A 16,015-nucleotide genomic window follows, 5' to 3' on the forward strand; every position below is an offset into this window, starting at 1 on the left:
CTGCCGGCTTCTTAGTCCGCTCGCAACACTTCTCTCTCACATCATCCTCTCCACCACGCACAACGTTAGACCGCACATCGAGTGGAAACACTAGACAGATTAAGTTGCGCGTCCGAAGCAGCCCTACGGACGTGGCCTGCCAGTTCAAATGGCTAGCAGGCAGCGTCCGTATAGGGAACCTGCGTTGGAGTTTCTACGACCACCCTGGCGGTGAGAGCGCGCATTTCTCAGCTGCTCCCGCAGACGAGAGTGGTGGCTGGTAGAGGCGGTGCGTGCGCGCAACACCGTAAGAAAATCAAACGGCGCTGGTGGTACTGCTGCGTATTCTATTGCAACCGTATATAAAAATAGGCAGGACGTATAGAGGAAAGGGAGAATGTAGAAAGAGGAGGTGGCGTTGCATCCAAGCGGTCAGGCGAGCAAAAATTATGCTCTCCCTCTCTTGTCAAAAAAAAAAAAAGTTTCTGCTCTCACTCTCTTGCCAAAAAAAAAAAAAAAATCCGCTCTCGCTCTTTTGTCTATAGCTGTCGGGCTCGTGCTGGATTTCATGCCGACCGGTTGCGCCCCTGCGATCTCCGACAGCAGCGCAGCTCTGATCGACTGGCTTGCCCTACGCCATCTCCTGACGCCGACAAGAGCTCTCGCCGAGTGGTGCCCCGTGCTCGGACTGCTGCAACCGTATCCATCTTTCCTATCTTCTCCTTCCGTATGTCGCTGTCCCGGCGCCACGCTCTCTCCTTTCTGCTCTCTCTCTCTATATATACCTATAATCCCATTCTTTTAATCCGTCCTTACCCTTCTCCCTGGTGAGCTATTGTTGAGGTGTCGCACTGCGATGCAGACAGTTACGGGGCCCACTTTTCTCTTCTTGTCTCTTTTAAGAATCACATAATTATAATAAAAGGCTTGTTTCTAAACCGAGCGGCGCGTGTCTGCTATATTTATTTGATACTGAAGACAGCCACGAGTGGAAACCAGGGCCAAAAAATTGCCCGCAGCTTCCCTCGGGGGAACACTGAGGAGGATGCGGAGCATATAATTGGTTAACGGGGTGTTAAAGTGCGACTTACTTGGGTCGATGGCTAAATTGGTTAACGTGGTTGTAAAATGGGGTGTTAAATTGCGACTTACTTGGGTCGATGGCTAAATTGGTTAACGTGGTTGTAGGAGGGGGTGTTAAATGAGTGAACACGTACACACGTATGCGAAAGGGCGGCGCTGGTCGAAGGGACGTCGATCATTGTGTTTGTGGATTCGTTGGAATTCATTTCACCGCGACCTTGGACGTCGACGCGCCGTACAAACCAACCGACGAGCGGCAACTGAGCGAGCGAGCGCCGACCTTGAGTATATATACAGCTCGACGGCGCATGCACTGTCAGCTGTTGAATGTTCTCGAAGCGCGACGCCGCATGCGCGTCCACTGGAGAATCAGGATAATTGTAGATGTCGAACGCGGTGTGTAGAGGAGGAAGGGTGCACAGATGGTGGAGCAGTGAAGCGCGCGCGGTGTGTAGAGGAGGAAGGGATGCACAGATGGTGGAAGAGTGGGCGACGGCGCGACGGCGCATGCGCGCGCGTCAGCTGTCGAATGTTCGAGAAGCGGTGCGGACGGCGCGGACGGCGCGGACGGCGCACTACAAGGCGCGAGTATAAGATGCTTCCGCATCTAAAAGTCGAGTTTGAACGGCGTTTTGCCGGAAATAAAACGAGCGTATTTGCAACATATAGCCTATGGCAACTTTTTTTTTTCCTCTGGCCCACTGAGCGTTGAGTCGTGCACTTCAGGACTAACACAGTTTTTATGCGTCCATTCATCTGACCTCCACCAACATACCACGTGAACTGAATAATACGATAGGCAGCTAGTATTTTTTTTTTTGTTAAGAGTTGCGTCTAAAAGAAAGCTGCCTTGTCCACAAGACTTGTGCGGGGCCACCTGCATCTACGCCTCTGAGCTGTTTTAAAAGATACTCTCCCAAAGAGCACTCGATGCAGAGATGCCTCTGTTTGACTTCGTTTGTGGAAAAGACAAGGTTCTTGTTACGAACAAAGCAGTGGACTACTCGAAGCCTAATTACATTTCTGGAGTCAGCCGATGCGTTCTCTTCCTGGCTGCCGTGGCTAAGTAACATCGGAGTTTATGCCTTGCTGGAAAAGTATCAAATGTCTACGATTTTCACTCGTTTAGTTCACCTAACAATACAGTTTCAGTTTTTCCGCTTGCCTGTGTCGGCCGAAAATGAAGGTGACTGTTCAAGATCGACATTTTATAAATTATGTTCTTTTATGTGCCAAACAAACTATCATTTTGAGGTACGCTGCAGTACGCGTATCAAGATTATGACCACTCGGTGTTCTCCAATGCACACATATATCTTAGTTCACGGGTGTTCTATTTATTTAGTATAGTATTCTATATATTTCACCCCCATTAAAGTGCGGCCGCCGTAGTCGCTAATCCATTCCGCGCCCTCAAGAATAGCAGTGATCACCAATCCTCAAGAATACCAGTTTGGTTGATCAACGTCCTCGTGCATAAATACCGAGGACGTACAAACGATCCCAGAAAAAAATGACGCCGCTACCACTACCTCTGCATTTGTTTTTGTTTTACTGCAGATGTTGGCAGCGTGGTATCGTCGCAGCACGAAAGTATGAAGGGGGGCATGTCAGCCAGTACTAGCATTAGCCCATAATCGAGCACACAAGCACGAAAATGAGGACGAGGAAGCTGCCATCGCGGCACAGCACTGTCCCTTCGATACAATACGTATAGACGCAGTCCGCTTTGCAGGTCTGTTATCCGTTTCTTAGTGCTTTTCTTGCGAGAGTAGCCTTTAGACAAAGTTATTTTTCTAATCCACAGTGGACTATTACTGGCGCGATGGCTTTTCGAGCTGTTTGTTCCAAAGTGAAGCATGGCAGCGGCGCACACGCGTGCTCTCAGAATGGTACACTGCGGCTAGTCATCTGGGCGCGAGCAGCTGAGTTGTGTCCCGACTCTCCGCCAGGTGCTCTTTTTCGGCGCGCCACTTATCGAGCGCTGGTCTCCCATACGGCAGCTGTGGACGCGTGAATAAATTTGCCTACTCTTCCAGCTCATTTATCTGCGATGAAACTTGCACAAAACCCAGCCGGCTTACGTATCTTTGCGTCGCAAACAAACGTTTACTCCGGTAAATGCTACACCGAGTCCTGCTTCAAACCGTTCTTTGAGCACCCGCGTGGACGCCCGTTTCAACCGGGTAAACGCTGTGCGCACCGCAGCTGCTTTGCATACCATGAGGATTCCCTTCGGGAAAATGGTCTATCATTTTTTATTCAATGCAATAATTCACCTTCCGACAATGGATCAGCACTCATTAAACGCCCATGTATTGTTCCTCATGGTGTAGTTCTCAGTGCACAAAATTTACTTATATTGGTGGATGTGTCGCAATTTCCATTTGAAAAAGACTTTGATGACACTTAAGCTTAGCCTTCAAGAGAAGAACGTGATAGCGCAATCGGGCTTCATGTGAGTCGCCTTCTCAGTTGCTAGCATGACTTCGGTTCTCGGAGATTGTTTCAACTGCAAAAAGAGATCGTTACCACGCGTAACATTAGCTGTTTTAAACTATTGTAAGACAGTAGCAGCGTTGGAGTCTCGACGGCGTTTATTAGGCCGAATCGCCTAATCAACCCTTCGAACGAAGACGACGTTTTTCGTGATGATGATTATATACAGATGAAAAAGATGAAGGTCAAACGTTCTCAATATTGTGCTTACACTAATTTCCTCTTCGCGCGGAAGCGGCCAATTAGGCCGCTGTTTATGACGGTGGTGTACGGCGCACGAATGGTTTTAGGCGCGACACGTGAACAACCTCCGTACCACGAAAACGGCCGTCGGGAGGCATGACAACAGGGGTTACTTGATAGTTAACAGGAGACGTCTGCTCGACTATAGCGTAGGGGCTGATGAAACGTGAGTGAAACTTATCACACAGGCCGGGAATTCGCGTTGGGGTCCACAACAGTACTTCGTCTCCAGTATTGAAGTGAACTACGCGCTGGACGCCATCGTAGCGAGTCTTCCGCTCTTGTTGGCTTTCCTGCGTATCGAGGTGGGCGCGTCGGCGACAATCGGCCAGGCGAGAGATTAAGTGCTTGCTCTCTCGAGGACGATGACGAGTTCATAGGGACGTCAAAAAAGGAGATGTCGAGCGGAGATGTTGGTTGACGGCCATAGACGAGAAAGAATGGGGAATGGCCCGTGATGCGCTGCGTAGCGGTATTGTAAGCAAAAGTCACGAATGGCAGGATGGTATCCCAGCTGGTGTGGTCGGCGTTTATATACATAGATATCATGTCGGTCAAAGTTCGATGGAAGTGCTCTGTGAGGCCGTTAGTCTGAGGATGGTAGCTGGATGTCGTCTTATGAATCGTATTACATGCGTGGAGGACTTGTTCGAGTAGTTTCGAGAGAAACGCGTTGTCGCGATTGCTCAATAAGATGCGTGGTGCACCATGTCTTAGAAAGATTGCCCCCAGAAAAAACGTGGCAATGCCCTCTGCTGATCCTGAAGGAAGTGCAGCTGTTTCGGCGTACCTTGTTAAGTGGTCAACTGCTGTGACAATCCAGCGCTTGCCGCTAGCTGATATTGGTAGCGGTCCGTAGAGGTCAATGCCAATGACATCGAAGGGAGCGTTAGGACACGGAAGAGGTTGTAGGAGACCAGCCGGATAGGAAGTGGGTCGCTTGCGGCGTTGGCATAGCGAGCATGACGCAACATATCGCGCTACGCAGTTGGAAAGGCCAGGCCAGGCAAAACGACTGCAGATGCGTTCATAGGTTTTTTGAAAACCGAGATGACCAGCCTTGGGGTCATCGTGAAACGCCTCCGAAATTTGCGCCCTTAGGGAACGAGGAGCAACAGGAACCCAGCGCTGTCCTTCGGGGTGGAAGACAAAGCGGTAAAGGATTGAGTTTTCAGTCTTGAAGTTCCGCAGCTGTCGATGGGTGCGAGCGTTGGGAGGACGAGAGGAGCCTTGAAGGCGCTGCATTATAGAGCGACAGTAAGTGTCGCTGCGTTGGTGGGATGGAAACGTGTAGTTGTTAAAGGTAGAAAGAAAATCGACAGCGGCGAGTGAATGAACTGACGGAGGCACTTTGATGGGTTCACTCACAGTTGGCGACAGGCCAGGAGTGCCTGATCAGGATTGCAAAGGACAGCGGCTAAGGGCATCGGCATCGTTGTGTTTCTTGCCGGATTTGTAGATAACGTCAAACTCGTATTCTTGGAGACGAAGTATCCAGCGACCGAGACGTCCAGACAAATTCTTCAACGTCGACAGCCAGCACAAAGCGTGGTGGTCAGTGATGACGGTAAAGTGGCGGCCGTGAAGATATGGTCGAAACTTCTGGATGGCCCAGACAACGGCGAGACACTCCTGCTCAGTGATGGTGTAGTTTTTCTCTGCTGCTGTGAGGGTGCGACTTGCGTATGCGATCACACGTTCGTCATAACCCTCTGTTCGTTGCAGAAGTACAGCGCAGAGTCCGTGTCCGCTGGCATCAGTATGGAGGAGAGTGGGTGCGGCGTTATCGAAATGACAAAGCACTGGCTCAGACGTGAGGGCACGTTTCAAGGTGTCAAAAGCCATTTGGCATTCGGCCGACCATACGTATGACGCTCCCGAAGAAAGGAGTTGGTGAAGTGGCGCAGCAATGATGGCGAAGTCTCGTATAAAGCACCGGAAGTACGACGCAAGGGCAAGAAAGCTTCGGAGCTCTTTGATGTGTTGAGGCACCGGGAAGTGAAGAACGGCGGTAATCTTGTCGAGATCAGGCCGGATTCCATCTTTGCTGACGAGATGTCCGAGTACTTTTATACTTTTGCTAGCAAAGTGGCGCTTCTTGGTGTTGAGCTGAAAGCCAGCAGCTGCGAGACACGTCAGAACTTCATCCAGGCGCTTCAAGTGCTGTTCAAATGTTGAAGAAAATATGACGATGTCGTCAAAGTAGCATAAGCATGTTTTCCACTTAAGGCTCCACAATACAGTGTCTATCAGTCGTTCAAACGTTGCTGGCGCATTGCAGATGCCGAAAGGCTTGACGTTCAATTCGTAAAGCCCATCTGGTGTGGCATAGGCAGTTTTTTCCTTGTCATCCTCGTGCATTGGAATTTGCCAATAACCGGAGCGCAGGTCAAGGCTCGAAATATATTCCGCTCCTTGTAAGGAATCTAAGGCATCATCAATGCGAGGCAAAGGATATACGTCTTTTCTGGTTACTTTGTTTAATGCGTGGTAGTCAACGCAGAATCGCACCGAACCGTCTTTTTTTCTTACGAGAACGACAGGTGACGACCAAGGGCTTGAGGAGGGGCGGATGATGTTTTGCTTGAGCATATCAGCAACGTGCTTGTCGATGATCTCGCGTTTGCTGGAAGAAACACGGTATGGTCGACGACGGACAATAGAAGTTCCGTGTGTGTGTATACGATGAGCCACCGCAGAAGTCTGGCTTAGAGCAGTGGAATACGTACGTACGTCGAAAGAAAATTTATGCTTAGACAACAACGCCAGTAGTTCGTCTGCTTGCGGGGGAGTGAGATCCGTGCTGATGGTATTGACGAGAGCCGTAGTGGGTGGAGCATCTGTTGGTATTCAACGTGATTCCACCAGACTGGTATCTGAAGCCGCTACAGAGATAGGTTGTGTGTCCACGCTGGAAACTACAACAGTGTCCTTGGTCAGCAGAATCGTCTCATTGGTGATATTCAGTACTGCGAAAAATGTGGTGCCATTGGAGAAGCGGACAAGACTCGATGAAAGTGCAACCCTTCTGAATAGACAACGGGCTGATGGACTGACTAGGACGTCACCGTGGTCAATGGAGTCAGACATAACCGTGATAACGTGCTCGTGGTTAGGTGGCACAAGGAAGTCATTGGCTGTTCGTAGCCGGTCACGTGATAATTTCGGGAAAATATCATCCGTCTCTCGCATATTTATGAGGCATTGTCGACAAGAAATGGAAGCAGCAGCATCAGAAAGAAAGTCCTATCCTAAAATAAGCAGAAAAGCACAGGAATACAGCATGGCAAACTGAATATGATGCCGGATCCCATTAATGAAAACTCTAACGATGCACTGTTCTGATGGCCGTATCTGCGAGTCATTTGCGCTACGTAAGAGAGTGCCAGTATAAGGTGTGGTAACCTTACGTAGACGAGTACACAAATCCGCATGAATAACAGAAATAGTAGCCCCCGTGTCCACCAATGCCTGAACTGGTACCCCTTCCGCATACACCAATAACAAGTTGGCTGGGCCCTCTGGAGGTCTTGGTGTTTGTTCGAGCGATGCAGCTTTCCCTCCAAAAACTGCACCAGCTAGTTTTCTGAGTGGTAGTCAGAAGTAGGTACAGCCGGTCTCAAAGGAGATAATGAGCGTCGTAGAGGTGAAGGGGACCGGCGGCGTCCGGGATAGCAGGGGCGAGGTGCGGCGAGTGGAGAAGTCGGAGAGAAGGAACGTGTCGTAGGGCGTCGCTGGTACTGGTTCGGGGATGGCTCCGAATCCCTTTCGTAAACATCGTAGCCACGGCGTTCGTTCTGTTGGCGCTTGCGGCAAAATCGTGAAATATGGCCCCGAATTCCACAATAGTAACATATTGGGCGAGGCGAGCGCCAGGGGGCGTAATGTGCTGGAGCTGTCACGGGCGCTGGTACTGGCGCTGGGACAGGCAAGTGTGGCGCAAATGCTGCTACGTTGGACTGCGCAGGAACAGGATGCGCGTGCTGAACCAAGGCAGTTGGCATGGCAGCGACTTGCGCATACGTCATAGGTGGTGTTGGTGGCGTCGTAGTGTTCGATGGGAGAGCCCCAGCCATGGATGAGAGCTCCTCTTTGATGATGTCGCGCAGACCGGCAGATTGAGAGGGAGGCCGAGGGGCGGGTGCGCATGACACCCTTGCGCTTGAAGTTCCTCGCGAATCAGAGTGCGACTCAGCGCGCGCAAATCCACATCCGAGGAAGGCCGGCTGTAACTGGCGTCTGGGAAGTCTGGGTGCAATCGAATGGCTTGAAGTTCATCAAGATGCTGACATGTCGTGATGACGTCCTCAATGGTGGTGGGGTTTTTAACAGCCAGAGCGTTTAACGCGACATGGCCTATCCCTTTGATGATGTGGCGAACACGATCAGCTTCTGTCATCGCCGAGTTCACGTGGTGGCAAAGCGCAAGGACGTCTTCAATGTACGAAGTGTACGTCTCCCCGGGAAGTTGGGCACGCCCATCGAGCTTTCGTTTCGACACTTCGGAATGGATGTTCGGTTTTTCAAAAATACTACGGACTTGTTGAGCAAAAGTGGGCCAATCCGGGAAGCTGCTCTCGTGGTTAAAAAACCACGTTTTCGCGACATCGGACAGATAGAAGGCGACGTGACGAAGTTTTTGAGGCTCATACTATTGGTTATAAACACTGGTCATGTCGTATTCTTTTAGCCATACCTCGACGTCGTCGCGTGGAAGACCACAGAAGATGGGTGAGTCGCGCTGCCGGGCGTTGACGATCCACGCAGGAATGGTTTGTTGGACAGCGATGCTGACTGTTCCGGGCAGCGGTTCTTGAGCCATGACAGCGGACGGGGGAAGCAAGCGGCGACCCGAACGAAGCTTCAGGGCAACGTGACGTCGGAGAGGACTTGGGGATCAAAGCACTTCCACCACTCTGTAAGACAGTAGCAGCGTTGGTGTCTCGACGGCGTTTATTAGGCCGAATCGCCTGATCAACCCTTCGAACGAAGACGACGTTTTTCGTGATGATGATTATATACAGATGAAGAAGAAGGTCAAACGTTGTCAATATTGTGCTTACACTATTTTAGACTGCCCACTGCGAAAACAGTTCCGAAATGCCCACTACACTATACTTTTTTTTCTTTTAGCGAATTAGGGAGAAGTCCACTACACGTCGGTTAGGGAAACGCGAACCTACGCAGCTGTTGACTTTGTCTAGGCGCTTCCTAATGGGTCAATATTTAGAACACCCACTCGTTCTGCAATTATTATGTGTTGACACCTGGAGTAATTGTACGCTTCTGCCACGCAACACTATATGCGTTAGGAAGACCCGTCTAGTTACATGATGTTCGCATATCTTTTTTCCGAAGCAGCTTACAGCAATTACCTGACAGTTTGGTATAACGCCAGCTGGTGGCTATATAATAGGTTTGGGTTCAGTTGATGCGAACTCTAAACGCTTTTTCATATTTTTTTATTTGTAGTTGTCTCAAATTTTCACTTATGGGCAACCCTATGTTTCCGTGCACAACCAACAATGCCGGCGCCGACATCAGAATTACAGCGATACAAGCTCTTTAACGCTATTGTGGTAATATGTGAAAATCAGTATTCTGAGTGCGTATTTTGAAGCTGATGTAGAAAGTGTCACATGTGTGGCACTTGTAACAGACGACCACTGAAGTTGCAGGTTTACATATTTATGGTATGGCCGGTGTTATGAATTTTGCTCTGTCGCGATGGTAGCGGTGGCGAAGAGCGGCGAGCCGTCGAGCGGACTTCGATGAAGCCTTAGCCCGAAGGTGAAACAGAGAGGCAATCCGTTTGGAAAACAGCAACAAAAGGAGCGTTTACTGTAGCAGGTTGTCGTTTGTACAGGGCCGGCCAGCATGACAACGTCGGCTGGGGCAAAATCTCCTAACATGGGGCCGGCTCGGCCTTAAATAGCGTCTTTGGTCCATTCTCTCAGACCAGTTCTCCGGCTCGGAGGGGGAGACGTAGCCCTACCCGGAACTGCAAAGTGGTTCGGCGGAGGAAGCGACGTTATCCCCGGAACTGCACGGTTCTTCTGCACGGAAGGCGGCTCTGGGAGGGGGGGTAGACAGTTCGTCGGAACAGGGCTCGATCTTGTGAGACGTGCTCCCGAACGAGGAACATGTTTGTGGCACAACAGCACCCCCGCCGCCAGACAATGCATCCGGAGTTTTGAGCCGGCAGCGCGGCTCGAAAGGAGGGATGCTGGTTGACCATCGGTAGCCGTTCCGCTCTCTCCGCCCGTTGAGACTTCCATAGGCCTGCAGAGGTTCACTGGAACGACGGAGTCGAACACAAAGCCGAACCACTCTGGCCAAAGCAAGCACCCTCCAAATGCTGATCAAGTCGCCGGGCCAGCAGAAACCAAATGTTTCCTCGAGATTACGCTGGGCTAACAAATAGCATCACGAGCAACGAATCTCGGGAGGAATACATAATGCGGACACACCTTTAGCTAAGTGTCAGTGCATGACACCGCTAAACCAAACAGAATTTTTTTTAAGCGATTCTCAATTGTGATTTAGCCAGAATCTGGATGATCGAAGCTTCTGAGGATTGTTCAATTTAGCACCGAAACTACAATTTAGTACACCGAGCAATCCTGAACCACGCACATTCGCGTCGCCTGCAAGCATCATATTGTCAACTTAACAAAGTTCGTCCTCCTCCAAGCTCTCTTTTCAATGCGCGCAGCCAATATGATCAAAACAAGATAAAACACGCTTGAAAAATAAGACAATAAGAGTAAAAATCATGAAATAAGACTGAAATAAGAACGAAAGAATGAAACTTGCGTGCGTTATACAAAACAAAGTGAAAATTAACCTACACTGCCACGCTTACCAACACGTAATGCCAAACAAAGAACGCATTTTAAACAGGCCTCTTACTCAGCCTTCTCTGTTAAATTAAACACACTGACTGTTACCTTTTTAAATTTTATGAAAACAAAATAATGAAACAACCATAGCAATGTCAGTTTTTTCGATGAGAAGGAAAGTAAAACAAAAATTCAGACGCATTCCTTTCTGAACGGCTGACGACAAAATTAGAAAAAGAATTCTCAAAGCTAAGCACAAAATACACTCTTGGTATTGGTAAGGCAGCACTATCTCAGACGAACTCTGGGGAGTCGCGCACTCCACAGCTTTCGAGGGTTGCGGTCTGGACAATGGGACGACGAACCAACTTGTTCGCCGAACTTAGTAGCACCGACCCACTTAAGTCGAAGAAAGGGGCACCTGCACTGCGTCGTTTACCCCTCCGGTTCGACCAGCGACCTTTTCGCCATGGTGGAGAACAACCGCTCGTGTTACCGCTCAAGCGCTCACAACGTTTCCCCACTTGCATCTACGCGGCAGTGAAAAGGATAAGACCAGGCGGGGATCTCGGCATTCGAATTTCCCTGAAATTCGGTCTTTCTTCATGTGCTTCCCGCCTAATCTCGGTCTCAGTGATGGTATGAGTCTCAAACATTTCCTATAGAACCCTTTCGCGATCCTACGCGTAGCCCTGAACCTGGCGTCTCGAATGAAGACGTCACGGCACTTAACAACTGCTTTAACATGTTTGACGCTTCTCGTCTTTCCCGTGCTACGTTTTTGCCGAGGCCTTTTGCTTTTCGAATGGCTAGGAACGCTGGAAGCCCCGACACACTTATTAACAAGTGCGCTGCCTTCGCCAGGTTCTGCCAAAACTCTATGCGGCTGGACCAACTTATCTTTGTGGTCATTTTTAGGTGTCTGCTCTGGAGATGAGAGGAAACGGAGTATTTGGCTTCGGAATTTTATTGAAGTTCCTTTCTTCGCGACGCACTTCGCGTTTGATCTAGATCTCAGCAGCGGCCTGAACTTCAACTTTCTTTTATTGAGCTTTGTCCCGACCTGAGCCCTGACATTGAGCATGGCACCTCGAGAGCCATGGCGTTTAGCCACTTTCACGCGATTGGCGTTCTTCAACTTTGCCTTATGTTCTCGCCGGCAACTCTTCTCAACAGAACTGATCGCCGTGCTCACAGCACTGGCATTCTTATTCGCAAGTACGCTGCGTTCAGTTTGTGGAGTCAAAGCCCCAGATAGGTTTGCTAGCTTTTCCTCGGGCCCGTTGCTAGCTGTCTCTGCTTGCGACAGAACGGGATTTCCAACGCCTTTAAAGCCAATCAACTCGCCTGAAGGTGTCTCTCTTGTTTGTAAGGGTTCTCTCTCTCTTTCCAGGATAACCCGTGTTCGCAGGCCTTCGTAGTCGGCCTCCTGCTCTCTTTGACGCGATTCATCCTCTCGCTCTCTTCGGCAAGCGTCTACTTCTGGCGCCTTACGGCGTGCTTCGGCGCTGTCTCTATCGCTCCGACTTTCAGCAGGATTTGAAAGAAAAAAATATCTTATGAAATTGTATCTAGCCTGGCTAAAATCTCCTGCTTCCTGGTAGGGTAAACAACTCAAAACATGCGCGATTTTGCGCGGCAACAACGTGGCGAGCTTCTCCACCAAAAGGTCGCGGCTAACACCCACATTAGTGCAAAAAACTTCAAAATCATCCAGAAAATGCGCGATGTTTTTGCCTGTCTGAAAGCTGTGGAGCTGCTGTTTCGCTCGCTCCCACTTAAGTGCTTGAATTTTAAGATCAAGCTCTCTCATTTTGAGAGCATGCTCTGTCCTTTTTTGTCTCTGCTCGGCCTTCCATCGTTCGTGCCTTTGAGCTTCTTCGGCCTTCTGCTTTTCCTCACAGATGACCTCCCAAAACTCGTCAGCCTAATCGGCAGTCACATTTTCTGCCCGCATCACCTCGAGAATCGCTTCCTTTGTTTTAGCGGACCCGGCGGAAATCCCCATGGCTCCACAAATTTCATGGAGGTCCTGCACCAGGTACTGCTCCATCGCGATCTCGTCCCTCGTGATACTCTACTACTGATATTCACCGTACTCTAAAACTAATCTCGTGGTTTAAAGTAGGTGAATATTTAAATTACAACAAAAAAACACAAAACGCTCTCCTAACATTTGCCTGTGCTAGAGAGGTCTGGCGAAATGAACAGTAAACGTTGGGCACTCACCCAACCAATGTAGCCGACGATGGTCCAACTCCTGGCTGCCTTCGAACAGTGCCGTGGGTGTCGTCAGGCCTGCAGGGATCCGGTCCAACTTGCCAATGTTGAGATCCGGGGTTGCTTGTCCCAGCTTGCCGAACGATGAGAACAGCGGTAGCGTACCCCAGCGTATTCAAACGCTAATATCAGGTCGGTCGTGCTCGAGCTTCCAGGGGTCTGATCCGGCGTGCCAAACGTAGGATATCGTATCCCGAAGCTGCCAACCACTGTTATGAATTTTGCTCTGTCGCGATGGTAGCGGTGGCGAAGAGCGGCGAGCCGTCGAGCGGACTTCGATGAAGCCTTAGCCCGAAGGTGAAACAGAGAGGCAATCCGTTTGGAAAACAGCAACAAAAGGAGCGTTTACTGTAGCAGGTTGTCGTTTGTACAGGGCCGGCCAGCACGACAACGTCGGCTGGGGCAAAATCTCCTAACATGGGGCCGGCTCGGCCTTAAACAGCGTCTTTGGTCCATTCTCTCAGACCAGTTCTCCGGCTCGGAGGGGGAGACGTAGCCCTACCCGGAACTGCAAAGTGGTTCGGCGGAGGAAGCGACGTTATCCTCGGAACTGCACGGTTCTTCTGCACGGAAGGCGGCGCTGGGAGGGGGGTAGACAGTTCGTCGGAACAGGGCTCGATCTCGTCAGACGTGCTCCCGAACGAGGAACATGTCTGTGGCACAACACCGGTGACCTCTAAAAATTTCGTCTAAAATCGTTTTCTAACACTCCTTTTATCTACATATAAACTGTCGCTGCCGATGTTCAATTCGTAAATTATACGTAACGCTAAATGAACATTATATGTTTCACTTATTTAGCCTTGAGATTATCCAGCACTATATTTAGATTCGAAATTCAAATGTAACGATAATGTTACGACCCATTCCAGTTTTAAAAATGTAACTGCAACGAGTCCATTTTGCATTTAGGAAACTTGTAACGGGAATTCGTTACAAAAATGGGAAAGAACGAGCTTTCGTTTTTTTATAGAAACGTGTACAACACTGGTTTAAAGATACTTTTTGATGCTTAGGGTAAAATTTAAATTATAAGAAAGGTATACAGCTACACACTATATGGTGTCAAGCCCAAAGGTACTGAGAGGCTCCATGGTTACACTTGTTTGTTTCTTTTTGGTTTTCTATCAATTATTTTTGCATGTTACTATTTTCTCTTTTTGTTTTTCGTTCTATTTATTTATATTCCTTTTTCTACATTCATTTTTTTCATTTTCTCGTTTTCTATATCTTGCTTGCTGCTTAAAAAAATTTTTGTACGTGGGTTTTTCTGCACTAACCCGGGCCCCTTAAGTGCGTCGCACTTATTATCATTATATAGGTGCTCGAAGAAGAACAGGACGACTTTTCTTTGACACGAGCGTGCACTAGAGATGTCTATGCCGCATGCTGTTTTTACTGCGTCAAGCCAAGCGACGATGACAGCATAAAAACACACAGCCCCCTAAATGCTCCGCACTTAGAAAAGTGATAAGTCTTGACTATTCACGAGGAATCGGTAGTTCGCACTTACCTCGAGCGATCGAACAAATCGAAAAAATGGCCAAAGCGAAGAGTGGTCCCGAGAACTTCATTTCCAAGCGTACGTTGACTCAAGAACAGTGTGTGTGCGATGCAGCCATCCCCTTTCTCTCATGTGCGTCCTGTCTTGACGAAGTTGATACGACGCATTCTTATCCGCTTACTGCTCGCGAGAGATAGCACCGAACAAAAACAAAAGAAGGAACTGTCGTGCATAGACGTCAGGGTGGGCTACAAGTAACATACAAGGTACGCAACTCAAAACTTCCTGGTATCAAGGGTGTCTGATATGTGTGATGACAAGAAGCAACACAAGGGCTCCAGTTGAACTTGGCAGCGGAGGAAAGAGAAAGACGAAGTCAGGGACAAATGGAACGACCAGCCCAGCAAACGGCTGTTGCGTCTTTTTCTCCTCTACATATAATAGATCTATGCACCTCGAACTGCGAATGCAAGCGCTCTCTTAGAGAGTGGGGATGGCATGCGGTTAGCACTTGAGGTCAATGGGACGGGAAAAAAAAAACGCAAATGGTAAATCTAAAAAAAAAAGATCAGCCAGCTTGACTTGTAGAACACTGATGAAACAGCTAGCTGGTGGCGGGCACTGCGGTGGAATGAAGTGGCATAAAGAGCACGAAAGGTGTACATTGCAATCATTTAACATACGGTTTCTTTGCCACACGTTGCCAGTTCTTGACAGATTCACTGATACGATTTCCTTGCAAGAAAGACCACTCATATGAAAAAAAAAGAAACGTCAGCTTGTTCATGCGCGCCGAAAACTGCACTATGATTATTCATTGATTGATATGTGGGGTTTAACGTCCGAAAACCACCATATGACTATGAGAGACACCGTAGTGGAGGGCGCCGGAAATTTCGACCACCTGGGGTTCTTTAACGTGCAGCCAAATCTGAGAACACGGGCCTACAACATTTCCGCCTCCATCGGAAATGCAGCCGCCGCAGTTGGGATTCGATTCCGCGACCTGCGGGTCAGCAGCCGAGTACTTTAGCCACTAGATCACCACGGCGCGGCAACTGCATTATGAAACTTACTCTAGTGCATTGGCGACGCTCATGAAAAAAGCTAAATTCCTTGCGAACGGAAACTGCACCATTGTAGAAATCATAATAGGAAAAAGTGGCAACAGTAAAGGAATGTTTGAAATCCTACCCAATCGCGCAGCAAGGTGACCTCTATTCTAATCAACGACTTCGCCCTCAGTGCGGCCAGTGATCTATAGCCGATGCTTCCAATGTGACCTTGTTTGGACGTGTTTGTGCCCCATCATGTTTTGCTGTGCCATTTACCTTCATTGTCCGTTCGCGTCAGCAATACCAAATTCGGTTTGTATGAAGGTAGAGAAACGGCTGCGAGCGCATCATGAGGGTGGCATGTAGTCATGTTCTTACATAACACGCATGTCATGATTTCCACGTTAGGGTCTGTCACTGGTGTTCGCCATGCAGTCATGTCATCATACCGAACAAGTTACGCAACATGTCAGGTGAACGAAAGTACCGCAAGATCAGCAAGACATTCATGATATAAATGTCTTGGTATT

At 49.0% G+C, this 16,015-nt stretch overlaps 1 protein-coding gene across 2 annotated transcripts in view; it reads right to left on the bottom strand.

The window, feature by feature from the left end:
- Positions 1-14,585, bottom strand: part of LOC119178394 (uncharacterized) — a 50,056-nt gene extending 35,471 nt beyond the window's left edge. The window contains exon 1 of one of the 2 annotated variants that reach the window (XM_037429598.2): positions 14,440-14,584. In XM_037429598.2, the coding sequence (XP_037285495.2) occupies positions 14,440-14,500 (61 nt within the window). In that variant the 5' untranslated portion in view covers positions 14,501-14,584. Of the gene's footprint in view, positions 1-14,439 lie in introns of both variants that reach the window. The other variant, XM_075885364.1, reaches the window with a different exon arrangement.
- Between the last annotated feature and the right edge of the window lie 1,430 nt (positions 14,586-16,015).

This window comes from Rhipicephalus microplus, chromosome 1 (genome assembly GCF_043290135.1).
Source record: "Rhipicephalus microplus isolate Deutch F79 chromosome 1, USDA_Rmic, whole genome shotgun sequence".
In the NCBI taxonomy this organism is placed as follows: Eukaryota; Metazoa; Arthropoda; class Arachnida; order Ixodida; family Ixodidae; genus Rhipicephalus; species Rhipicephalus microplus.